The following is a 25,969-nucleotide window of genomic DNA, read 5'->3' as shown; positions in this document are numbered from 1 at the left end:
GTGATAAATGCTTTTAATGCAATATACGTGTTTCTTGTTTAAAGTCTGAAACAAGACTGTTTTTACAATAATATCGGTTGGCGCAGCAACCTTATTCTTTTTAAAGACATAAGAGGTTTATAAACGTCTTTTATCTATGCTGACTACTAGATCATTAAAGAGGGGGCAAAACGGGTGATTTCACCCTTTGTAACAATATCTTATGCAATAACTTATAAATATTATGAGAACACGGTTGCTGCAAAGTCTTTTCTGCCCGATTTAATCGGCCGATTGTAATACTCTGCAAATACCTGCGAGTCCTTTGACCAGCCCGCGGTATTTCTTATCGCGCTAATATCCAACCCCTTTGCCAAGGCAGCCGACGTACACGCGTGCCTTGTACTGTGCGCCGTGAACTCAGGTCCTATGCCGCTCTTTGCCAACACTGACCGGATCCAACGACTTATTGTCTGGGTACTCGCCGATTTGAAGGGTTTTCTCGAAGTGATCAGTACGTTACTGCAATCGCCTCTGAGTGGTTTTGTTATTTCCAAATATCTCTTCAACGTGCTCGCTATGCACAGTCTAGGCTGTTCGCGAAAGTACGGCAATAACAAAAGTGACTGGAAAGCCCCTGGTCTCGACGTTTTAATGATGTCCGAGATCCTTATCTCGAAGCCCTGTGCCGAGTGAGAAATATTGTCAAGTCTCATGAGCGAGAAAGTTTACACTCGATGAGCCATACCTAAAGCTAACAGCGTAACTAATCTCTCTGACAATTGTTGATTGTTTAATGATTCGAGAGGATATAAGTTCGCAATGTACGTAAGTACGATGCCGACGTCCCATGTTTCGTCGTATCGAGGTTTCGTTGGTCTAAGCCGAAAAATCCCTTTAAAAAATCTACTGATAATCCGATCGTTGGTCATGTCGTTCGTCGATATTAAAGAGATCGCCGATCGCGTCGCGTTTAATGTGCCATAGGAGGCTCCTGAACCGTATCTCATTTGCAGAAATTCGAGAATGCGGTTCGCGCTCGCTTTGTAAATGTCTGTTTCCGTCTCTCGACAGAAATTCGCCCATAGCTTAATAGGTCCTGAGTACTGCTTCCATGTACTCTCGGCGAGAGAAGCCAACAACGTCTCGATCACTGAGTCCGAGAATTTCTTGCGGCGGTAAGATTCGCCGACAATTTCCCGGCAATCAAAGCCAGTGATTTCTGTAATGGATGCTGGAGAGACCTACAAGGGGACAATAAAAGCCATTTAGCGGGAGCGAAGATCATCGGTTTCTCTACGAGAAGGTCCATAAATATAGGGAACCATGGTTGCGAAGGCCAATTCGGCACTATCGCAATCCCACAGGCGCGATCTGCGATAACTTTTCGAAGGAACCTGAGTACCAATGCGAACGGTGGAAATGCATAAAAATATTCCGATTTCCAGTTGATCATGAACGCGTCAATAGCTAAGGCATCAGGATCTCTGTGCCACGAACAATAAGCTTGACATTTCGCGTTAATCCTGGATGCAAACAGGTCCAATTTTGGTTTGCCAAATTCCGAAATTACTTTCTCGTATGCCCAACTCGACAGTTCCCATTCCGTGTCTATATTCTTTATCCTCGACTCCCTATCGGCCTCGACGTTTTCCTTGGACGCTATGTAAGATGCAAAAATCCAAATTTTCCTACACTCGCACCATTGCCAAATCTCTTTTGCTATCCCGTGAAGTGCGGCATATTGAACTCCTCCCATTCGATTCACATATGCAATAGCTGTCGTATTATCGATTCTTAGTAAAATTTCGCAATCGTACAATTCGCTTGCAAAACATTTAAGGGCCATAAAGACGGCAATTAGTTCGAGTTGGTTAATGTGCAGCCCCCTTTCGGTGTCACTCCAAAAACCGTGTGTGCCTTCATTACAACAATACGCGCCCCAGCCCGTTTTTGACGCGTCCGAGTAAATCTCCTTAATAAATCGAAAACTTCTTATTGGACCAAATGACGTTGTAATATTTTGTTTCCACCAATCGAATTCGATCTGCAAATCTGCGGATAATTCGAGCTGTGCATCGTAATCCCCCCCGCTGACTAACAGGGCGAAGAACTTTTCTCGTTCGAATCTCTTGGTGTATAACCATCCATACTCAATTGCGCGACAACAGTCGACTAACTTCCCGATGAGGTGAGCGAATTCCCGAATTGTACAAAACTTGCGATGGCTGAAGTCGTCGATCACGGCTACCATTTTCTTTCTCTTGATTTCCGGTAGCTCCAATCTCATTTTTCGAGAGTTAATAACGAATCCTAAAAAAGTGCAATCTTTCTTGGGAATCAAGCAACTTTTTTGATAATTCACTATAAACCCTAGTGACTGCAGTTCTTTAATAGTGACTTCTACGTTTGTACGACACGCGTTAAGATTCGAGCCGATGCAGAGGATATCGTCTAAGTAAATTGTCGAGATGAATCCTTTCCCTCGTAAATAATTCACTACCGGTTTTAGGATCTTTGTAAAAATATACGGCGCTGTGCATAGACCGAACGGGAGGCATACAAATTCGTACATTATATCCCCGAAAATGAATCTCAAATATTTCCGGCTTTCCACGTGCATAGATACCAAAAAATACGCATCTTGTAAATCTATGTTACACATAAAATCACCTCGCGAGATTAGTTTCGTCGCAGTTCTAATGACCTCTAACTTGAAATGCTGCGTGACTATAAAGTTATTGAGCTTTTTCAAGTTTAACACGAATCTCATTTTTCCATTTGATTTTGGTACTAAGAAATACGACGAAATAAATTGTCCCGGGCATGGTCTGACTGCGCCCAGATTTAACAATTTGGCGATCGCCAGTTTCATATGTTTAAGCCAGAATTGAATTTTTGCTGAGGAGGCGGAAGAGATTGGTGTACTGACTGGTCAAATTCAATTTTGTACCCTCTTACACAGTTTAAAATGAATCGATCCCGCGTGATATTTTCTCATTGTGGGAGAAACTTTTGCAGCCGCCCCGCTGCTTTATTTACCTCTAAGGCCTGTCCCGCGAGCGTTGGTACGAGCTCTGCTTGCGACTCTGGCTCCAAGCTCGTTGTTGATCTCGCTGTTGATACGACTGATTCGACTTCGGGACAAATTTGACAGTCTTCCTCGATCCTCTCTGGTTCGCGCCCGTCCGAGATCCCCCTCGATACGAGTTGGACGACGGGCCTTTCCAGTTTCCCGAATTCGAGTTACGAAGAGGCGCGTTGGGCACCGATGGTTGAGCCTTCAACTCCAAGCCCACCTTTTCGATCGACTTTGCCGTTTTTATTTTTCCGGGCAAATCCTCGCCGAATAAAAAAGCGTCGGGCTTAGTTTCGTCCAGAATTCCCTTGATCTTCTTGTCGAGAGACGGCGTAATGCACGATCTTCGTGTAATCGAGTCCAGACGAGAAGCGTGTGCCAGCAGTCGACCCGCGTCGGCAAGATACTCCAACAATTGATACTCGTCAATGCCGTCTTCCTTGGGGGTCAACAGCAACGAAATTCCAGCACCCAATGCGGCCATAGCTGAACCGCGAATATTTTGCGCATTTCTCAAGTATTTGTCTCGTTTCGTGGCCGACTCGAAGAGCGATGACGCTACTTCTGCGTTTAACACTGGCGCTTCCAAGCGACAATTGCCTGTTCGCGCATACTTTGACAACAACTCCTCTAGGTCGTCTTTCTTGAGTCCTTCGGCTATCCATTTTTCCCAATTTTGTGCCAAAGTTGAGTTTAGCTGTAATTCTGGCGCACCAGATTTTTCAAGGGCACCCAGGATACGCAGTGTCTCTTCGTCGAAGGCCTGTGCTGCGTCCTCTGTAGCCTGACTCTCAGCATCCGCTGGAGTTTGTCCTTCGGTATCTCGCGATGGATCAACCGATGCGACGGGGAGAACATTTCCCCCATTGTTGTCGTTCGTTGGTGACAAGCCTGCAATGGATTAACCTGCGATAAAGACAGCCTCTCGTATTTGTTACGCAAACGAGTCTCATTTCGCAGCAGCCTCGTGATTGACAAAATTACTCTATCTTTGATCGGCTAATGCCGTCGAGTTACGCGACCGTAACCTTGGGCTATCTGCCGATTCCTCCATACAGGGGAATCGTACAGTTCGACTCTAAGAAAATACTCTGAGAGATTTCCTTCGTACGGCCTGGGCCGCCGAGTCATGTGGCCATGATAAATGCGGAATATGCAATAATCATTCATTTTTGCGAATAACATTCACAATCGACTCAAGGCAGAACTCTGAGAGTCTGCCTTCGTACGGACAAAACCGCCGAGTCTATGGCCCGCTATTTCCGCGAGCGACACCCGCTCAAACCTTTTTAGGTTTTGTTCGACCTGAGACAATTTCTGTGAACTTGTCTCCGTACGGCAAAGCCGCCCGGTCTACGGAAATAACGAAAGAAAAACAGAAGAAAATACCTTGACGACTCGTCGATGCCTCCTGATTGCCAGCAATTGTTTGCATAACCTCGCGTCTCGGGCTACTCGAGGTCGTATCTGAAGAACTATCAGGCATCGCATCAACTATCTTCTTCAACTTTTTAAAGAACTTCTCGCTCTTATTCTCCTTATTCTTCTTCCTCTTGTGTGATTTTCCCATGATTTTTCTTGATTAATAAACTGGAACAATGCTCTAAACGTGCTACACTTTTACGCACGAAAAACGTTATGGCTTGGAGAAGGAACAACCGCAGCGCCAGGGGGCCAGGCGCTCTCTTTTTCTTATAAGCTCTGAATATTCGTGACACACTAACGTGAAGTAGACGGTACTACGATGTAATCTCGAAAACGAGACTCGTAATATAATCCATCCTTAATCATACAATTAATCTTCTCTTATTCTAACTCTCAAGTTATCGTTGAAAGTTTCAGATCAATACTGAAGCCACAAACACACTATTCCGCTTCTTGAATTAAGCATGACATGTTTCTATTTAATTTCTAAACTGTGGGATGGTACCAGAAAGACGTGAATCAACTGTAAATGTAGGGTAACTAATAAACCGGGATAAGTGAGTAAAAAAGCTACTTTGTACTTTTTTTTTGTTTTCGTTCGCGTAAGGTCAATTCATAATTTCCTCGGTTTGTGTGCTGAAGGCTCGGAAGAAACCGATCAATTCATCGAATCTTTAAAAGCTCGTGAATATTCCATTGCGCTTCCGAAAACAATAGCGTCCTGGAGATCTGCTCCTCTAAAGGTCATTCTGGTATTAGTTTCTTAGCCCCCTTTGATTTCATCATTCATGTAGATGCATCAGTCCAGAATCCGTTCTTTTGTTCCATCTTTATGCACGTTAAACATAAGTATATGACGTATGCATATCCCGATAAGAATGTTTCGTTGCCTTATACGTGAATACAATGAGACATGTAAGCACAGTTCGTACACAGTGCCTCATTTATCGGTTCTCTCTGCAGATTCATACTGCAAAAATTAAACTTTTTCAACCCATTCACTTTTTTGTACACTATAGTGTACAATCTTGATTTTCGTTTTTATTCACGATTTTATCGAGACATATTGCATGATAAATAATTGTCAAGTATATGAAATAGAGATAAAATTTTCTGACAAATTGATTGTCGCTATTGATTCTGTACAATTATTTTCATATCGTAAGAAAAACGTAATTTAAAAAAAAAATCAATTTCTGAAACATGTCCAAAAAATCTCCAAATCGTTCAAAAAGTATTTCTTTACTCAAATGAAAGCATTTTGAGTCAATACTTTCATTTGAAAGTAGATGGGTTAATTGGTTTAAATTGATTCAGGTTAGTGTTATACACAATAGTGTTTGCGCTAGTGTGTTTTCGTTTTGATCAAAGCATCAAGGCTGTGTGGATCAAGATATTAAAAATACAATACGTACAACAAATATGTCAGTGGAAAACGTAGATTGTAAACGAATGAAATTGATGCGGGATGCTCACAGACTGTGATTAAATAAGTTGACTGAAAAACTGATTAAAAATTTTAGGATTATATAGTTGACGTAAGACGGTGAACTTGAAGGCTGAATGCTGAAATATAGTGTAAATCAACGTGCGACCATAGTGGAACTAGAATATTTTTGTACGTGGCTGCAAGTCACGGAAGGGTGATTTTGATAAAGAGATGTGGAGAATGCGTCACCTGAAAACTTAAATACTGACTGGTGGAAGGAAATGAGAAATAGAAGGTATTTCGCGGAGGAAATGTACGAAGAAACTACAAGGAGGTGTGAGATATGATCAAAAATGTTGGTCTTAGCGTCAAATTGCGTGGGAAATTTCAATCTGCGGATACTTAAGGTTGTAAAATATAAAATAAACCGAAGGACGGGAAACGGAGTGAAAGTAGATTGATAATGCGATTGGAGAAACTCATAGATTGTTGCAAACCTGAAACTGACTTTGTATATGAACAAATTGGACTAACGGTGCATTTCAGTGCATTTAACTCTCTCAAACAGTCGTTTTAACTGCCAGTCAAAGTTAGATACTACGAATAATTATTTTTTTCAGATTGTTTATTCGCTCTGTCGTAAATCAATAATCAAATACCTAATCAGTAACTCGTAATCAATATGAAGAACTCAATCAACTCAATTTACTGTAACGAATTCTAGGTCAATGTAACTTAAATTTTGTATTGTATAGGTGACTGAAAAATACTTACAATCCGTTTTTAAAATCATCATTACGTATAGAAAAGAAAATTGAAAACCCTTGATAGTTTTTTTTTTACTTCTGTATTACAGAGTCTGGATATTTAAAACCATGTTGAATTATCTGAAACTTTTTCTAATTAACTGTTTGAGCCCTAGGGATTCGTTATAAAATAATTCAGGTAATTCATTTGATAATCGAGAGACGAAACTCTTAAGGCTTTACCGACAGTGACATCTTAGTTACTTTAAGATTACGAATAATTAAATGCCGCGGGTGTCTCTTCAGTGTCAAGTTTACGTATAACATATACGTACATACCGAGGCACGCACAGTTGTTCACACGCTGGAATTCAAACATCAGTCTATAACTTACGTACACTTCACAGCGCTATAAGATATTTTGAAGGACACGTGGCCACGTTCTCTGAACTTGAAAATTATTTCGAATTAAAATATCGACCGTTATTATTGTGATTACTTAGTGCTGAGATCTAAGGTTTCAAAAGAATGTGTGAATAGTCAAGTCGGGTCACCTAACGTCGAAAATAGATGTATTCAAGGTCGCCACTGATCAGTGTTGCCACTCTGGCAATAGAGAATGTAGCAAATCTGTGAAAAAAATGATCTAGATAGGTAGTAAAATGTACTGAATAGAATTCAACTATTGTGAGGTTATGTTTTTTGCCGCCAGGTGTTGCTTTCATTGTTTTCGTAGTGTGAGCAGGGGCCCGCAACTCTATAGGGGAGAACAGAAACGTGATTTACAATTAGTGATTTGAGCCTCCTACAGAGGCGCTGGTGGTGCTGCAGTCAGCTCGTCATTTCAGACGCCATGACAGTGATGTAGTGAACGCGCAGACATTATGATTTTTGCAAGCGTTGTATACTATAGTGTTCGGAGTGGCTTGTGAAAATTAAAAAATTTTAGATTTTCTGAGGCAAGGTGACGGTTTGTGTCTACGATGGCTTCTGTAAGAAAAACCATTGCGTTGTGGAAATGTGTGATGCCTACGTGCGAGACAGATGTTCGTAAAGAAAGAGCCTACCAGATCCCGAAAAATGTCAACCAAGCTTACCTCTGGGTGAAAAGTTTAGGAAATCCTGAACTGAGTAACCTAGGGGTTGTAGAGTTGAACAAATATCGAGTGTGTCACCGGCATTTTTCCAGCACTGACTATTTGGCGCAAAGTCAAAGGCCTACTCTCAAAGAGGCGGCTTTACCGAGATTGCGGCTACCGGTTCGTACTGTCGAGAATGGCGGTGATTCTGCGGTGTATGAGTCTCTGAGAAGCTCTGAGGATTTTCGAACAATTGTTCTGGAGACAGAGCTTATTGAGCAGTCAGTCACCCCTTCATCATACCAAGGCGATGAACCTGTGACGAAGCCCAACGAGAGCGAATCTGTATCCGTCTCACGGAAACGGAAACGTCCTCTGGGGTCTCATTTATCGGGTCTTCCAAAAAGAGAAAGGTAACTCATAAAGGAAGCTCGAGGTTTGATAGCTGCCGTCAATACTTACGAAAAACGAGCTTCAACATACAGAGACCGTTTGCAGCAAGCTATGAAACTGTGTAAGGATAGGTCTCTTGAAGCATTTGCGGGAAGATTAATTAAAAAACAGTTTATATTTTTTAGAATGCAGCTCAAAAACAACAGTGTTTCACCGCGAGGTCGGCGCTTCACTTTGCAGGAAAAACTTCCATCACTTTCCTGGATGAAAGCATCTGGTAGAGGGTATCGTTTGCTTCAATCCCAAGTTCAATTACCATCCGTTCGCACGTTAACATCATTATTAAATAGATATCTCTTAGATGCTGGAATTAGTAAAAAGGTTATTAGAGCTTTCGAAAATAAAGTAGATTCACTGGAAGATCCTCAAAACAAATTCATCACACTCTTGTGGGTTGAGGTAAAATTGGAACCAAATTTACAATATGACAGAAATCTCGATAAAATAGTAGGTTTTGAAGGTTGGGATAATCGTAGAACATCAACTATTGCAGACCATGCTCCAGTATTTATGGTCCGTGGTATAAAAAATAATTGAAAAATGCCCCTTAGTTTCACATTTTGTGTATCACAAACAACCACGGCTCTAGTGATCAATTTATTAAAATAACATGTTCAAGTACCGAAGGAAGTTGGCTTGACACTTGTTAATACATTTTGTGATCAAGGGAGTTCTAATGTTGCTGCTATTAATCAATTGGAAGAAGAGTATCGTAGAGTTAAAGTGAAAAAGGGTTTAGCAAACGATCCCACTCTAATCATGCTTTCTGAGATGAAAATCATTCCCATCTTCGATCCTCCTCGTCTTTTAGAATGTTTGAGAAACAATCTCCTGAATAAACATCTGGAGTTTCAGTCTTCAGAACAAGGAGTCGAAGAACGTTATTTTGCAAAGTGGAGTCACTTGGAGCTGCTACTCGACTTGGACTTGTATGCAGAAACTGACAACTAGCGTCTATGAAGAATGACGAAAGACTACGTTGGTCGACGATCCATAAAAAAGATGAAAGTACGGTACGCAGCTCAAGTCTTCGGTCGAACTTGTGCACCTTTTCTAGCCATGGTAGCACAATATGGATCTACACCATCAGCAGGAAATAGAATGCCAAAGGAAGCGCTGGATACCAGCTAGGTATTATTTTTCTTTGATGATTTATTTGATTCAGTCAATGAATCTTCCGCTGGAGAAAGGATCACCAATTTACGGAGCGCAGTGACACTCACCTCGAAACACCGACGGTTATGGGCGGATGCCCGCAAGAAATTGCAAAGAATGCGCTTCGTCAACATGGACAGTCCTAGCCAGTTAGAACAATTCCGTGCTTAGCGAATTGGAATAGAACATTGAATGGGTTTCAACAAATCTGGAAGCGATTTCTCGTTGAAGAAAATTTTTCCTTTTTTTTCCTCGAAATATGAACCAGGACTCATTGGAAAATTATTTCGGTTTGATTTGTAGTCATGGTTGGTGTAATGAAATCCCTCAAGCAAGCAATTCACCGCAGCATATCAATCACTGGTCGATAATAGCATCTCGATTCCTCATTCACGAGGAGGGAATTGTGAAGACGACCAAGGTAATATGCTTGGAGATTTGCGTTGCATGGTGGAGAAACAAAACATTAATCATGAACCTGACGATAGTTCAACGGATGATTTGCCTTTACCTCTTGAAAATTTTCCCCAACACTTTAGCTTACATTCCATTTTTTCTAACCCAATAAATAGTCATGCTGCTAATTACGTTGCTCAAATCTTGTAACAGCATGTTAATAACTGTAAACAATGTAAAGAGTGTATGTTGGCCGGGAACTCTCTTGTAGATAGAGATGAACAATGTAGAGTACTTTTTTCAGACAGCCATTTGCATCAAGTAAATCAGTTTTCTTAGCATCAGTCAACCATTGTAATAAATTGTTAAAATCCTTGCTTCCTAGTCATTGCTCTAAAAGGAAATTGCTGGCAACGTTACACTCAAAACTGAATGCAGATGAGTTTGCAATTTTGTCTACCTGTCCAAAGTATGCATCTGTAATGAAATCAAAATTTTTAGAAGTACTGATTTTATCACAGGTGCGTGCATTTTGTTCTAATGTCAATAGAATTCTCACCGGGAAATATGATAGAGCACTTTATAATGCAAATTTTGTATATAGGCAAGCCAGGATATATAGATTTAAACACTCTAGACATAGAAAAAATTTGTAAATCTTGTCAATATTTAAGTATAGGCGTATCAGAAAATTTACTGTAATAAAGTATTTACCTATTATTTAGTGTGTAGTAGAAGGAAATATTCAGATTTGACAAACTTGATGGTAATATCGTAAACTCTGACGTGGATTTTTCCGCACCTCGGTCACTCGGAGCAAATGACCGAGAACTTACCGCGTGCACAATGATTTCGCGTCTACGATGTATCTTGGACCTAAAAACAATGTCGCGAAGTTTGTTGGGCGCCTGGCGCGATCAACACGCCTCGAAATCGCTGATGGGCTATGTCGCGACAATATGCTCGGTAGCTCAGTACCGCGGAGAGGGGAGGGGTAATTGTTGGGTAGGGAGAGAGCGAGATAGGCAACACCAACACGTTATGTCACCAAATTAATATGAAATCAAAATAATATATTTCAGCCAACGATAATGCAAAAAAAAAAAAAATAGCGAAAATAATAACTCAAACGTCGCTCTTCGCGATTCAAATGGCAAAACCAGAGAAATGACAATTCATAATTCGCTATTCGTGCTTCACGCTCAAATACTTAGATTTAACAAAAAGAAAAAAAAAAAAAATTTTAGATAACTGAAAAGCAGTTACACTTTATCGTAATTGATTCGACGTGACCCAATGTAACGGAATTTGGTTACACTCAAATTACAGTAGTCTTGCCGCGACTCAAAGCCGGGACTCTACTCGACCTTCTCGGTCACTCAACAGTGGCTCTACGTTAGTACACGCAACTCAGGCTACGGTCACCAAGCAGATTTATGGGCTAAAGAATTTCGAGTACTTTCGTTAACGCAAATCCTCGATGGCTATCCGTTCCTCGGCAAGCCTTTATTTAATATCTCTCGAAATTCTCTCGCAAGAATATTAGCAGCGCTTACCGCTCCACATCCAGAATACGAAGCTGCCTACTCCCTCGTGACGGTGGACATCCATTATGATTCGCAACCTCAACGTTATCAACGACACTCAACGAACTTGATTCAGCGCGACGAACAAATTACTACAGTTTCCGCTCGTCGCCAGAACTAGAGTGATCCCCGATGGCCGTTTGGCCGCAAAGCCGATCTCGTCACGCTAATCCTTCGTGACGTCATCACCCTAAGAATGCGCAACAATCGATCCGTCATCGATTTCGGAGATTGCGCAACTTGACGCGCACCTGTCGTCGCTTCGCGGCGCAGAACTTAACGCTAGATCGCGATGTCGTCTTCCGCGCAGCTCTATGGTGTCCCGGGTTTGGGCAGGATGGTGCTCCCTCGTCGCTAGCCGGTCTCTCGCGGTTGCCTTGGTCAGGTGTAGGCGGGGTGAGCGGGGAGGCTGCGGCACGCCGGCCGCCAGCGGGAATCGCGTCCGCCTTGGATTCCCGCGCTGCAGGGATCTGCGTTGGCTCCCCCTCCGCAGCCTCAGTTTCCTTCACGCAAGATCTCCGCGGTTTCGCCTTGCCTTCAAATATCCTCGGCGTCGGAGTTGGTCGCTGGCTTGTGGCCGGTGTACTAAAAAAAAAAAAAATAAAAACAAAAGCCTGCAATATCTTAATTGTAATTCGCGATTGCGTCCCTGTTGAAGCTCGGATGTGTGACTCCAGTTCTGTCGCTCCTCTAGTATTATTTCGCGACTCGATCTCAGAAACCCTTATCCTTGGATTCCGCCCAAGGTTTAGAGAGCTCCTTGTAACGGGCATGCCTAACATAAATGCCCCGTTACAATAGATATATATTTATGTACACATATGTTAACGGCACTAGCTCATGGTAGAATATTGTTATGTAAATATTATTTTGAATATTCGACCAGTCAGGTAATTTTTCCCTCTGTTTTTTTGCTAGCCGTGATTTAATATATTATCGTTAAAATTAGATGGGTTTTAGCCTTCAGCATTTTTCCCATTACTTTAATTTTTAAGAATCTCAGTTAATTTGTCTTTTTTACTTTACATTTTCTTTCATAGTTATCCAATTAATTTTGATATTGTCTTTTATAACTATTTTGTAATAAATTCTAATAATATAATATAAACACAAATTAAGTTCTCTTTCATTTCAGCAAATATTCCCTTTCCTGATGCAGAATTTAAATTCATGAGTTAATCGAGCCGTATGAAACGCTGAACCTTAATTTGAAGGTCAATTTAAACGACCCGCCATACAAGACTTAGTGTTTTGAGCCAACTGCAGGTGGCGCGTGTGGGGTGGTTAACACTTCAACGTATTGGAGTTGACGTACGCTGGTTGCGAGTGAGGCAGGTTGTGGCAGGCTCATGCGCATGCGTAGCCTACTCAAAAGTGTAAAAAATCCCGGAAGTTTAAATTTTAGCGCAAGAACTGTACAAAAAACCCAGTTTATTGAAAATGGTGTTGGGATAAATACAGTTTCAAGACTTCAATCTGTTCCATGCAAGATATTTTAGTCATGGAATAGTACATATATCTGATCGTATGATCAAATACTAAAAAACGATTGAAATGTACTCGAAAAGTACAATTGTACTAGAAACGGCAACACTGCTTCTGATAAGCAGAGTATTACTTTTACGGAATAAACCTGAACCTGAGTGAATTCGTATCCCGAAGTCATAGATAATACTGAATTCACATGAGAAACAAAGTTGTGGGTACAAAGTCATTCCCAAATTGAAGGTTTTGAGAGTTTTCTCGATAAGGGTAGACACTGCATAATTCTTTTTACGTTCCAGCTAAAAAAAAGAACGCTGCTGAAACAGCTCAAATTATTTGATGTGTCTTGGCGATGGACTCATTAGCGCATGTAAAATTGCGTTGACTGTAACACTTTTAGACCTTTTAGGCTTTGATAAAAGTCGAAATGCATGTGAAATAATTATCGCAGTCGTTAACGACTGACTGACTGTAGCATCCTTTTGACGTTGACATTTCTTTCGTGAAATCGTTTGTATCCATTTTTGCAAATCGCATGAGTCACTGTACCTTCGTCAAGAGCACAACTAATCATTTTGGAAGGTTCAATGACGTTCCTTCAAGAGGAAGCTACAGTCCCTCCTTACCAATCAATCAATAGCTAATATATTTCTTTTTTCCGCTCAAAATTTGGCATTTTTAAACAATCTTTCGAAAAAATTAGCGAATCAAGTCAACAATGTATCAGTGTTTCAAAAAAAAAAAAATAATATTGTAGCTACTATAAATTTCTACAGTATCGTTTTTCCTAATGTCATTCATATCAACAAACAAGTTTGAAAATTTGAGGGTCACTACGCAGAAATTTTCAATCATGCAAATCGATGATGGTTGTTACGATAACAAAAGGTGTAAAACGTAGGAGAGATCCAGACTAGTTGTCACACTTTTTACTCTCTGCTTTTTAAAATTTTTTTGAATAAAATTTTGTCTGATTCAGACACGAGGCATTGTAGATGCATCCTTTGCGCACCTATAAAAAATCGAGGTTATTCCAAAGAAAGTCTGAATAAGGAATTTCGAATTTTCATGAACAGTTGCAGAGTGTGTTAACTGATCCTGAGGCGGGGTCAGTTGTTCTAAATATTTCAAATGACAAAAAAGGGTAAAAAATGAAGCACCCTTGATTTCTTGATTTTGTTTCGATGTAAGAAACTTGCATTTCCAATGTATAGTTTTAAGCAATAATTCGTTTTTTCATTGTATTTTTTCACGGAAACCGCGAAACAGTCAACCTAGATTCCAAAAATTCTGAAATACTTGACTCGAACTTAAAAAACCACGGAAAAGTCAAAATGAGGCAAGTTGTTGCGAAATTATTGTCACATGTTACCACTTGCTCAACCCGCGATTTTGATTAAAAATATGCATATCCTTCTAGCCTGCTATTAAAACATGTCAAATATATATCAAATGAAACCGACAAGAATCACCTTGCCGATCATTTTATTGCGAAATATTACAAGCAGCCAAGACAATGAGAAAAAACATAGTTAAAAGATAGAAAATAATCACTGACTAGGTCCAATTTCAGTTTTTAATCATTGCGAGGCCGCATATGATGCGATGTTCTAGGTAAAAACATTTATTTGTTTCAAACATCGAACTACAACTTCAATCTATAGCTCGTTCCGACATCTAGCGGCAGCAATATGAACTCTGTGCCAATTAACCCGTGTGACAACTAGCCTCGGTGTCCCCCAACCAAATTTTAGCTGCAAAACAGTGGGCTGAATATTTATTTACCTGTCACTTGGAATATGATTACATAAGATACGCTAATATTAAACGAAGGAAAAGCAGCGAAGGGTACATGGTATTTTCAGGTCCTTGCAAAGGATAGTAGTTTAACCCGGTTCACAGAGTATGAATAATTTGTTGGCTGAGGCAAGGCGCCGCCGAACCGCACTCGTGCTTATTGCATGCAGTAGCTATAGTGAATTGCTCGTAACTTCTGACCCGATTGGGACGTCTACCACGATTCACCGCACGCGTACCTTGAATTTGGTGTTGCATGTGGTTGTGCCGTATCTGAAGGATGAATAAATGAAATTAAATAAAAATATGCACCGGAGAAATTTCCAACACTTTTAAACAGGATGTTCATTTTTTTGACACGCATTTTTGCATGGTATTTTGCATCTATTGATAGTTCGGATAAATGTATATAGGTAATACCTTCTAACTTCTCATTCCTCTGTTTTCAAAGAGATAAAAAGACAAGGAAAGTTATTATAATCATCCTGAAAATAAAAAACGAAGTTTCTGCTAGATCTCCGCATATCCGTGTGCTCAATTTTAAACTGACTATATATCGGAAATGATTGATCGGATTTTAATATCTTTGTTTATAAATGTTTATATTATAAGGAAAGGATGAAACACTTCCAGAGCATAGATTGCCACGCTCTACTGTGAGGGTGCGTATTCAGTATCCAAGGAATCCTCGATGTAAATTATGACGATTTAATATAAATAAATATAATCTTCCGGTATTAAGTAACCACTCAACCCAGATTCTTGGGTGAAAAACTTTCTGAAACTACGACACAGTGTAACGCGATCACGTATCCCAAAGTGGGGTCAGATTTCATCCCCGTGCAGCCATTTTCGCTACTCTGTGGCAGATTATGTATCATACGTAACGTTCAAAAGTATTTGTTTGCAACACCTGCATGGAAAGTCCATCTTTATGCACCATTTACAAGCACCGAAAGTAGTCTTTTATACACATGTGCGGGAAAAACTTTCGCGCATCGCTAGCGGTGTGAGAAAAAAACCTTCGCACATTGCCGGCGGTATAAGATAAACCTTCGCACATTGCTAGCGGTGTGCGAAAAAGACGGTCGCGCTTTTATCCACAGTTGCGCATTTCGCAAACAGCTGCACTAGCGCCACCGATGGAATAGTTTGTCACTCTTTGCCGTGCTCGACGTCGTCACTGAACAGATGTCGTGCCGTGGTTTCGTGTAAATATAATCGTGTATGTTGGACTTTCCATTACAGGTGTAGCAAAAAATAGAGTTCGATACACGCGCGATAGTTGGCAATGCCTATCTCGCGTGAATGCGCCACACTCGCTCTTTAACTCGTCTACGGTTCGTCTCCGGGCTCGTGCTGCGCCTTCACGCTTGTGCGGGCATTGCCACCTACACGCACTAGTATCGAAAAACGCTATTCTCGTATAACTGTTAAAAAAGCTTAAGCGGCAAGGTCTCTGGTAAAATAGGAAGGGTGCAGTTGGGACAATAAAGACGTAAACAGCTGCAGGTGGGACTACGAACCGGGAGCCGATATTCATTATTTAAAAGAATGCTACCGTATAAGGTCTTTACCAACTGCGGTATATTTTGTTCGAATCCTACTAATAACTCAGAAATTGCGATATGAGTATAACAATGAATTTTCTCGATAAGTTGTGAAGTATAGATCCGAACTAGCAGGTGAAATTCATTGAAATTGCAAAAAATGCACTTTACGTGTGTTGTAAAGTGTGGATGATTTAGTAGAGGCCGGGATAAAATAACCACCCTAAAGTTTGAATGCAATGTCTAGAAATTTGTATAAATTCAATTCAGATAGTGTACCTTTGTGTAAAGAAAACTATAACCTATATGTATATGATAAGAATAACAACAACGACTACAACGACAATTACAGTAAGGACAATCAATTTTATAGAAATGGGCAAATACGAAAGTTTCTTTTCTAGTATCTTTTCGTGGGTATACATTTTTTCCGGCGATTAGAATTATTTTTTTGAGAAATTATTGCAGCATCGCTTCTATGGGCAAAATGAGACTAAATATCATTCATTCATTATGTGAGTGTACATCGATATTTTATATTGACCTCTCCTACCACTTATTTTTCATCAGGAGTATCAAAGTGTACGCATAATTTGTTGGATAAAGCTACTGTTATTGCCGTTCTACATGCAACACCCACTAAACATAGATGATATCTAAATCACATTTGTTTCACGCAGTAGTAACATCAACAATGTAAATTACGGTGATTGTCTGTTATCAACTGCTTAGAGAAGCCATCGGTTCATGCAATCTTCAATGAGTATAATCATTTACACGCAGAGCCGTGTGTTGATTATATTGAAAACTTACCATTAAAGTTTTTCTTATAATAAGGTCTTGACAATTACCAATTGCTTATTGTTTGACTTTAAACAGAAATGTTTTTATAGATATGTATAGGTGTTCTGCAATGCTGACCGAATAGCGCAAACCTATTGATGCGTAGGCCTTGATTATAGTGGAATTAAATGGCATATCCACACTTGACCCTTTTATGTATACATTTTTCCTTATATGCGATTTATTTAAAATTTTTCATGCATGGGCTTTTAGGGTCACTGATTACGAATTTGAACTCAAAATTTGAACATTTAAAATGGCGGATGCATTATGGCGAACAAATTAAAACGCGGAAAAAATTTTGGAAAAAATTCTTGAAAATGTTTTCGTGTGTGTTGTAACGTGGCGTTTTGGAACCGCTCGTCACAAAGGCTCAAAACTGAAGGAAATGTCCGGAAAACGCGTCCCTGGCGGGGTACTCCAACCAACCTCGATACGAAATAGGCAATAAGTACTACCACAATCATCAGACCATGCTCGATCCACGACTCTGAATTGCAATCAGACGTCGTGTGAAACCGGCGGAAGCGAACATTGAGTTATATGTAAGTCTTCACTCTCTATTCGGCAACTTTGACCGGGAGGCAGCCTCCGTACAAGGGGCCGCAACGATAGGCATACTGGACAGTAGCATGCAGCTGTTGTGAACTTGTACGAGTTGATGTGAATGACGAAATCACGGGCAGTACATTACGTGTCACCTATCGGTAATCTTCGAAAACGTGTGACGTAAGCATAACCGATATTCACCACAAGGATGGCCATTATGGCGGGGAACAAATGACCAAACAACTGGAAGGAGGAGTACCTGACGACAGCAGCGAGATCGGTGCTCCGGACTCCGAACTCTGCTTGTTCTACGCTCAACCAGCCAGAAGACAGCTTTGTTATTACCTTGCTCTCGTTTTGATTTATCCTTCAGTTACCTTTCCTTAGTAGATAAACAAGCAGAGTTTTGGATAGAAACACCTTCTTTACCGACCAAGCCGCCTGTCCGCTGACCAATCTGCCTATCCGTGCATCCCAGACGCAAACCCTTGAAGGTTACTCCCACTCTCGTAAGATAAAACGTGCTCTGCCGACCGCTCGTCGGTACGAGAATCTCCCAAATGACCATGATCGTCGGTAAACATGCCTGAAATTGCCGTGGTATTACCCCTTGTGGGATAAATTGTTCTCTTTGACGGTAAAGAAAATTATGCCATCGAGCGGGATCGATAACTGCATTACCGAGCGCACTCCGTGAATCCTCAGGCGTTCGAGCGGACCCCGTGTATCCTCGGACGTTCGACCAAGAATCCTGGCACGTGTCAGGTTTTGAGAGCTTCCAGAACGTTCGAGAAGATTCTCACGGCCTTGAACGAATCTAGGCTGACAAACAATTCGTCCGACGTATTTCGACTCGACGTTGAACGGCATGCGGTCAAAGGATTTCGGTGCGACGTTGAATTCTGAAAGACCCGCTCTGGCCTTGAACGAATCTCAGACAAACAATTCTCGGAATCTTCCGGTGCGACGTTGAATTCTGGAAGGTTCTGAAATTTGTATGCGGCTGCTTCGACCCTGAACGAATGTAGGCTGACAAACAATGCGTTCGACAAGTTTCGACTGTTGTCGCAATCTCGAAGCTTCTGTCGAAATAATGTGTGATAGGTAAAGGATGACCAAACAATTTTCGGATATCAGATGTCTTTATTTTGATTATTGTAGGATCACAGTTTTACCATACTGACGCACGCGTGTACTTTTTTCGGTCTCCACAAGAGAAGTGGAAGCAACCTCACTCGACTACACGGCCATAGTACCGGTAGGCTAGACACACGTCCCACACATTCACTCTAGCTCTCTTGGGCAATCGCGCGACATTCAAACGGGCAAAACATGTCTCAACATCGACTTGACAGCGAGCGGTCCGGGACCGTGAGAAAGAGCTTCTTTGACCCTGAAAGATTTTCGGAAACTTAGACTGACAAACCACGAGTTCGAGGAGTTTCGACTTGACGGCGAGCGGTCTGCGGACAACGGATTGAGGTGTGACGTCGAATTCTGGAAGCTTCTGACGAAAATCTGTAACATCTAACCAGGTCCACCGTCTGTATAAAATAGGTTAGCACATGAAACTTGTACATCAGTCAGACTACTATTCTTGTGAGACGAAAGCTTTAAAATTGTAATGATATGTGATAACGAATTCACCGGCGAAGAAATGATCATCGGATTTAGCAACGCGACGTCATGCATCAGAGTTTTTGCTACAAGATCTTCGGTGGTTCGTTGAGCGTGTCCGGAGAGTTCGTGTGCAACCGCACAGACTACACAGGATATATTTTCAGGACAAAACTTTAATCCTGACTTTTCAAAAATGTCAAAACGAAGTGATTGCAATATTATCGGACATCGAACCAGATGACGATGAACGCGAAGCCGATTGGATCGAGTGTCGTCAGATCAACGAGGAGTGAGAAAGAAACCGAACCGTACACGTCTAATGTTACCCACACAATCGAAGACACATCATTTCGGTAGCTTCTAGAAGTTTTTCAAGGATTCTGTGTGCCTGGCGGGGAGGGAATACGGCTATAAAAGTCTGAATTTCAGGTCAGAAGAATAGTCTTGCATCTTCAGCTCTCATAAGGAGAACTTCAAACAAAGCAGAATTAAAACAGCAAATCGATCTGTTCTTAAAAAATATTCACCACTTGAAAACCGTTGTTAACCAGAAGTCATAACTCAACAAAGTGACAAAAAAGTTCGCAAATCTAAATTTATCAAGAAACACATAACTACTAAAACTTTCAAAAAAAAAAATAGATTTCACAAAACTCAACAAAGTTGCAAGCATGAACAAATTTGTGTCGACGGAGAAATTGACGGAGCTGGAAATTCTCAAAATCTACAAAGTCACCAACATTCGACGAGTCCAAACGAGGTTTGGGCAGCGTGTCGTCACAGACCTAAACAACGAATTCAGCGTATTCTTAGGGGCACGGATTGTGCGACTGCTGAACGAGGACGAGACCTAATATCAAAAATTGGTGCAGACGATGGAGGAGGAGCGATTGCTCTTGCAGTATCTGGGCGGCCAGTACGGTCAAATTGAATTCAAAGATGCGTCGATTCTCGCCTAATTTGTACACCGTACCTGGACAACGTGTGCAACGTCTCCTTCTTACCAGCATGGACCGTGCGACTACTGAATGTGATCAAGAACTAATTTCAAAAACTTAACAAAAAAAAACTTTCGAAGAAGTTTCCAATTATTCTACGTTTCATAACCTTTAAGAAAATTGTATACATTTTTTCACAAACTTTTATTTTTTTCTGCTGTACATTAACTAGATATACTACTACGTTGGATGCTGTTGTTTACAGTTCTCTGAAACATTCAATAATTTTGGAAATTTAAGATATGATGTATCACACACAAAAGTATTTATCAAATTTGTTCTAAAAGTTGCAAAATGATATCTTGGAAACGTAAGACATGTATGTATCACAAAAGTTTCAAGGTTTACGTTTTCAAAAAAAGCTAAAAAATAAAAAAATAGTAAGCAATGAAACCAATTAATCGAACTTGTTATAAAATTAATGAAATTCGTTGTATATTACTCTTCATCTTACACTTTCTGGAATAACCAAGTGCCATTTCCCTCTCTTACCAAGCGGGCTGACACACCCGCTTGGTGAATGAGAATATCGTTCCGGCTCCCATCCCCGTAGGCTGTGATCGCGAGTTGAACCGCTCTAACAAAGAAGTCTCGGGGCAGGTGGTGGCTCCATTCTCCCGGCACACGCACTTTGGATAAAATGTATACGTACTCCATTTTCTGAAAAAAAAAAATTATTACATGGCTGAAGTCTTGATTATTGATCACAGAATGTTGTAAAAAAATTAATATTCTTGCACAACTCACCGATCGAAATCACGATGTATGACAGTTTGAAAGCTCGAGGTGACGACGAACGTTGTTGTTTTTTTCTTGAAGATAATCTGAAAAAAACGCACCCACGTTAAATTATTTCTATTCACACAAGTAAAATCGTAAATTGTTCTACACTCAAGGTAAAAAAAAACTGTATAAGTGCACTGATTTCAATCAGCCACCTTGACAGTTTGAAAGCTCGAGGTGACGATGAACGTTGTTATTTTTTTCATGAAAATAAACTGAAAAAAACGCACACACGACGAATTATTTCTATTCACTGAAGTAAAATCAAAAATTTTTGTACACTCAAGGTAAAAAAATTGTATTAGTGCACTGATTTCAATCACCCACCTCGACAGTTTGCAAGCTCGACTGCTAATGAATTCATCAGACCGACGGAGCACCTCACTTTTCGTACAGCTTCGTCATATGTTTTAGGTTCACAATTAAACTAATACCAAATCATAAAGTGGTTGACACTTGTCGGTTACGTTTGCAGGATATATTCTTCTCACTCTGTCCTACTGCACTAGTGCGTAGACCTCGAAATCGTGAAACTGACACCGTGGGGCAAAGTAAAACATCCCCGTAACGCTCTCGGTGAACGATATCTACTAAACCTATCACAGTTCCATGTATAACTCTAGCGATTAGTTCACTCTCACAACTCTCTCTCGTACATGAGGCGTGCGAAACTTCTTCGCCAAGTTCCAAGAACTGCATTGCTATCTTCCACGCGCTGCAGGTTCGTTCGAGTAATATCTTGAAATTTTTTTCGCTGAATAATATTGCATACGGTTGTTCACGAATTTTCGGCAATGTGTGAGTCACGTCGTTGTTTACCCATAAAAGGGACCGTGTCAGCGTAGAGCGGTCATTCTAGAGCAAGCTTTGAAACTCTATCCTTGTCAAGAGCGTGATCGAAAGATGAAAAAGCATTGATTCCGAAAAGTGTTTGAAATTAATACAATTCATGGAAACGGCGTTCAAGATTTTAACTAAAAAATCATCACCAGCAGAGATTGCAAAATGAATTCGATTCGGAACCTAAAATACCAGGCTTTTGAATAAAATCTTACGCAACAACGCCTCAACGATCGGGGAGAAGACAAGAATTATGACTAAAATTGGAATTCTGAAATCGTTGATAGCCAAATTTCAACAATTTCAAAAAGTGGGTGACGGTTTACTGAGCCGACGAAGAAGCGATCAAGTACGGTGGGAATATTTGGAGATAGCTTTCGAGAGCCCAATTCGAACGGGAGCCATTACCAATCTGCGGCATGAAAATTTGAACAGGTTTTTGGAAGATGAGAAACACCTCGTCGTTGCAAGACTGGAGAAAATGCTACGAAAAATGGGAAGTTTCAAAGCAAACTGTGTCTTGTGTTGTAAATTCAATATAACGAAAAACGCTCAACTTGTTGAGGGAATGAAATATTTCAACACCAGAAACCAGATCATCCTCCAGCCAGCTGACATACACGGGTGGTTCAAAGAGAACGTGAAGCAAAAAGTGTTGGCCAAGGTGGAAGATTTTCAAGAGAAAGATTCTGGTTGGTCGCTGACTGAAATAATCAATTTGACTGTGAATATCAACAAGTACGTGCCACTACAAGGCAGTGTGTTCACATACACACCACTACCCAAAGATATTCAAGATAAGAAGGCCGTTGTCAACATCCGTAACAGCGACTCATATTGCTTTCTATGGTCGGCCACCGCAGCCCGATTTCCAGCTAACAACAATCCCAGCGAAATCACTTCCTATCCGCATTGCAGCACAGTGCTACAATACGACGGTTTGCATTTTCCAATGTCCTTAGATCAAATTCCAGAATTTAAAAAACTTAACGGTCTTTCAAATAACGTTTATGGTATAGATTGTACGGAAAAACAAAAGCGCAGTCAAAATGTATTCATTTATTTGAGCCGAAACAAGTCTAATAAACCTACAATTCATCTTTTAGTCTTGGAGTCTGAAATTGTTGACGGTGATAATGATGATGATAACGATGGTATGGAAAATTATAAAAGGAATGTAACACATCATTTCGCATGGATTCGGAATTTATCGCGGTTGACAAGTTCTCAAATTTCTAAACGTAATGGTCGTACTTGATTGTGTGATAGATGGTTGACTTATTTTCAATCTGAAAGGTGTTTGTTCAAGCACAATGTAGATTGCATGAATTTAAACAAAACCGAAGTTATCTTACCAGCAGAAGAGGACACGATTCTGAAAGTTGAAAATTTCAAACACAAAGAAACTGTTCCGTTCTGCGTTTACGCAGATCTTGAATGTTTACTGCAGCCCACTCTTAAAAGTTTTGGGGAGAATAGAACAATTTATCAGAAGCATCTTCCATATAGTATAGCTTACTATTTACATTGGGCGTTTGACGATTCGCTTTCAAAATTCAAAATTAATCGCGGAGAGACCTGCATCCAATGGTTTACAAACGAGTTCAAGGAATTTGCACATTCGTTAGAGGAATATTACAAGACTGTTGTCCCCATGAGAGCACTAAATTGCAATCAGATCAACGAATTTGATTTATCAACGGTCTGTCATATTTGTGAAAAACCGTTTATACCCACAGACGTGAAACATCGTGATCACTGTCATTTCACGGGAAAGTACCGTGGTGCTGCTCACCGCAGCTGTAATCTAAATTACCAAAATTCGCACACTATCCCAGTGATATTACACAATCTGTCAGATTACGATTCGTATTTTCTGATCAAAGCCCTGGCAACGTCATTCGAAGGTAATGTTAAACTTTTACCCGTTAATAAAGAAAAGTACATTTCCTTCACTAAATTTGTTGGGGGAACGGATGTAACGTTCCGTTTCATATATTCGTACCGTTTCATGCCTATCAGCCTCGATAAATTATCATCGTATCTGGACGATTGTCAAAAAACAATAACACGTAAATTCTGCAGTAGCTTGAACAAATTTCGGTTATTGACTAGGAAAGGTGTCTTCCCGTACGAATAAATAGACAGTTGGGAGAAGCTCGAGGAGAAACATTTACCAGCCAAAGAATAGTTTTGTTTAAAACTGAATGACCGGGATATATCAGACGACGATTACGCACACGCGTGCGACGTATGGCGAACTTTCAACGTTACAACTCTGGGAGAGTATTCGGACTTGTACTTACAGACGGACGTGTTTTGACTAGCCGACATTTTTCAAAATTTTTGACAGAATTGTTGGACGACGTACAAACTGGACCCATTACACTATTTTAGAGCGCCCGGTCTGTCGTTTGATGCAATGTTAAAATGTACAGGCATCGAACTCGAGCTTCTCACCGACATAGATATGGTTATGTTTATCGAAAAAGGTATTCGTGGTGGTGCGTCACAGTGCTCAAACAGATACGGGAAGGCTATCAACAGGTACATGGGGGAGGCATTCGATCCTGAGGTCGAAGAATCTTATCTCATGTACTTTGACGTTAATAAATTGTACGTTGCGGCTATGAGCTGTGCTCTGCCGTGTAATTTCTTTGAATGGGTGTCAGATTTCAGAGAGTGCGACGTTTTTGCCATCCCGAATGAAACGGAGTTTGTTTACGTATTCGAAGTCGATTTGGAATATCCTGAGGAGTTGCATGAAACTCATAAAGATTTACCATTGTGTCCGAAGCACTATGTACCTCTGATTTCAAACTGTGGATATAAAAGAGGGAGTGTGGTTTTATGCAATTAATATTAAAGTAGTTTATTAGAGTAAAATGTCTATTTACATAATGCCAGTGCGGCATGTCCCATTAACAAGGAGTTCAGGAGTAGAGAGAGCTAGATTGTGTCCTAGCGCGTACGGTCCCGCGCGAGCTCGTCTCGCTACACAAAACTATCGCTGGCCAATAGATGGCTCGTCAAGTTTCATTCTGACCATTAATCAAGATTATGAATTTGTCTATATATTACAACACGCCTCCTTAAATTTATAATCTTGATTCTAACATAATTAGCATTACTTTGGAACTTTTTAATCACTCTGAGTTCTTCTCGATTCTTTATAAATTTTATCTTATCTAGACTCTTAGTTAGCATATCCGCTATATTTGAATTTGACTCTATTTTTACAATGTCAATTACTCCATTTTCATCATTTTCGTTTATATAATGATATTGCACCTCGATGTGCTTTGAGTTTTTTGTAAAATTTCCAAACTTTGCTTTCGCGATTGCGCCTGAAGTATCTTCATATATTGTTATCAGTTTATCAAACTTTACATTAAACATTTCGCTTAACGAATTTCTAACGAACAAAATTTCTGTTGTTGCTTCTGACATAGCAGTATATTCTGCAAAAGTTCAACATTTTGTTACTGTATTCTGTTCATGAGTTTTCCAGAAAATCAAGTTTTCATATAATCTTATTACAAAACCCGTTGTAGATTTTCTATCTACATTATCTCCTGCGTAATCAGAATCTACCATGCAATCTAATATTTCACAATTTATATTATTGTAATATGTTAGTTTTAAACCTTTGGTCTTATACAAATACTTTAGAATTCTCATTGCATATTTGAAATGTGTTTGGTCGAAACAACTTTGATATCGACTTGTGCCTGTGCTGATATACAATAATTCGCCGATTAAATACTATATTTTATATTTTCATTGATTTCATTTGCTTGTTCTAATTCAAGATTTGTCTCCATTGGAGTATCGTATAACATAGAATTTTCTAAATTGTATTTTACAGCCAATGATTGAATATATGTTTCTTGACTTAAAGTCATTTTACCCTTATCTTTGTTATAATCAATATTTATTCCGATATAATCTTTCCTAGATCTTTCATTACAAATTTTTCCATTAGACTAGCTTTAACTTTGTTTATTTCTTTTTTATCTTTGCAACAGATCAAAAGATCATCTACAAATACTAATAAATATATTGGATCTTTGCTTGTATTTTTCACATATAAACAGTAATCATAATTACTTCTTACAAAATTTAATTTTTCGATAAACTTATTGAAACAGTCATACCAAGCTCTTGGACTTTCTTT

At 40.0% G+C, this 25,969-nt stretch overlaps 2 protein-coding genes across 5 annotated transcripts in view; one reads left to right on the top strand and one right to left on the bottom strand.

Annotated features, from left to right (window-relative positions):
* The window catches only part of LOC124292641 (two pore potassium channel protein sup-9-like), a 1,036,556-nt gene that overhangs the window by 240,703 nt on the left and 769,884 nt on the right, over positions 1 to 25,969 (top strand). The gene's annotated exons all lie outside the window — the stretch shown is intronic.
* Positions 222 to 1,828, bottom strand: LOC124296587. The gene is made up of 3 exons (XM_046746620.1): positions 1,280 to 1,828; positions 816 to 1,223; positions 222 to 662 (listed from the first exon to the last, which is right to left on the bottom strand). The coding sequence occupies exons 1-3, from the start codon at positions 1,826 to 1,828 to the stop codon at positions 222 to 224; spliced, it is 1,398 nt and encodes a 465-aa protein (XP_046602576.1).

This window comes from Neodiprion lecontei, chromosome 1 (assembly GCF_021901455.1).
Source record: "Neodiprion lecontei isolate iyNeoLeco1 chromosome 1, iyNeoLeco1.1, whole genome shotgun sequence".
Classification (NCBI taxonomy): Eukaryota; Metazoa; Arthropoda; class Insecta; order Hymenoptera; family Diprionidae; genus Neodiprion; species Neodiprion lecontei.
This window is presented reverse-complemented; position numbering and strand designations above follow the sequence as displayed.

Bases quoted from the DNA above. Each gene is read 5' to 3' on its own strand.
- LOC124296587 (XM_046746620.1), bottom strand. From the start codon at position 1,828: ATGGCCCTTAAATGTTTTGCAAGCGAATTGTACGATTGCGAAATTTTA. The intron at 1,224-1,279 runs GTAGAGAAACCG...GTCCCCTTGTAG, and splicing joins CTATATTTATGGACCTTCTC to GTCTCTCCAGCATCCATTAC. The intron at 663-815 runs GTACTTACGTAC...CACTCGGCACAG, and splicing joins AAACATGGGACGTCGGCATC to GGCTTCGAGATAAGGATCTC.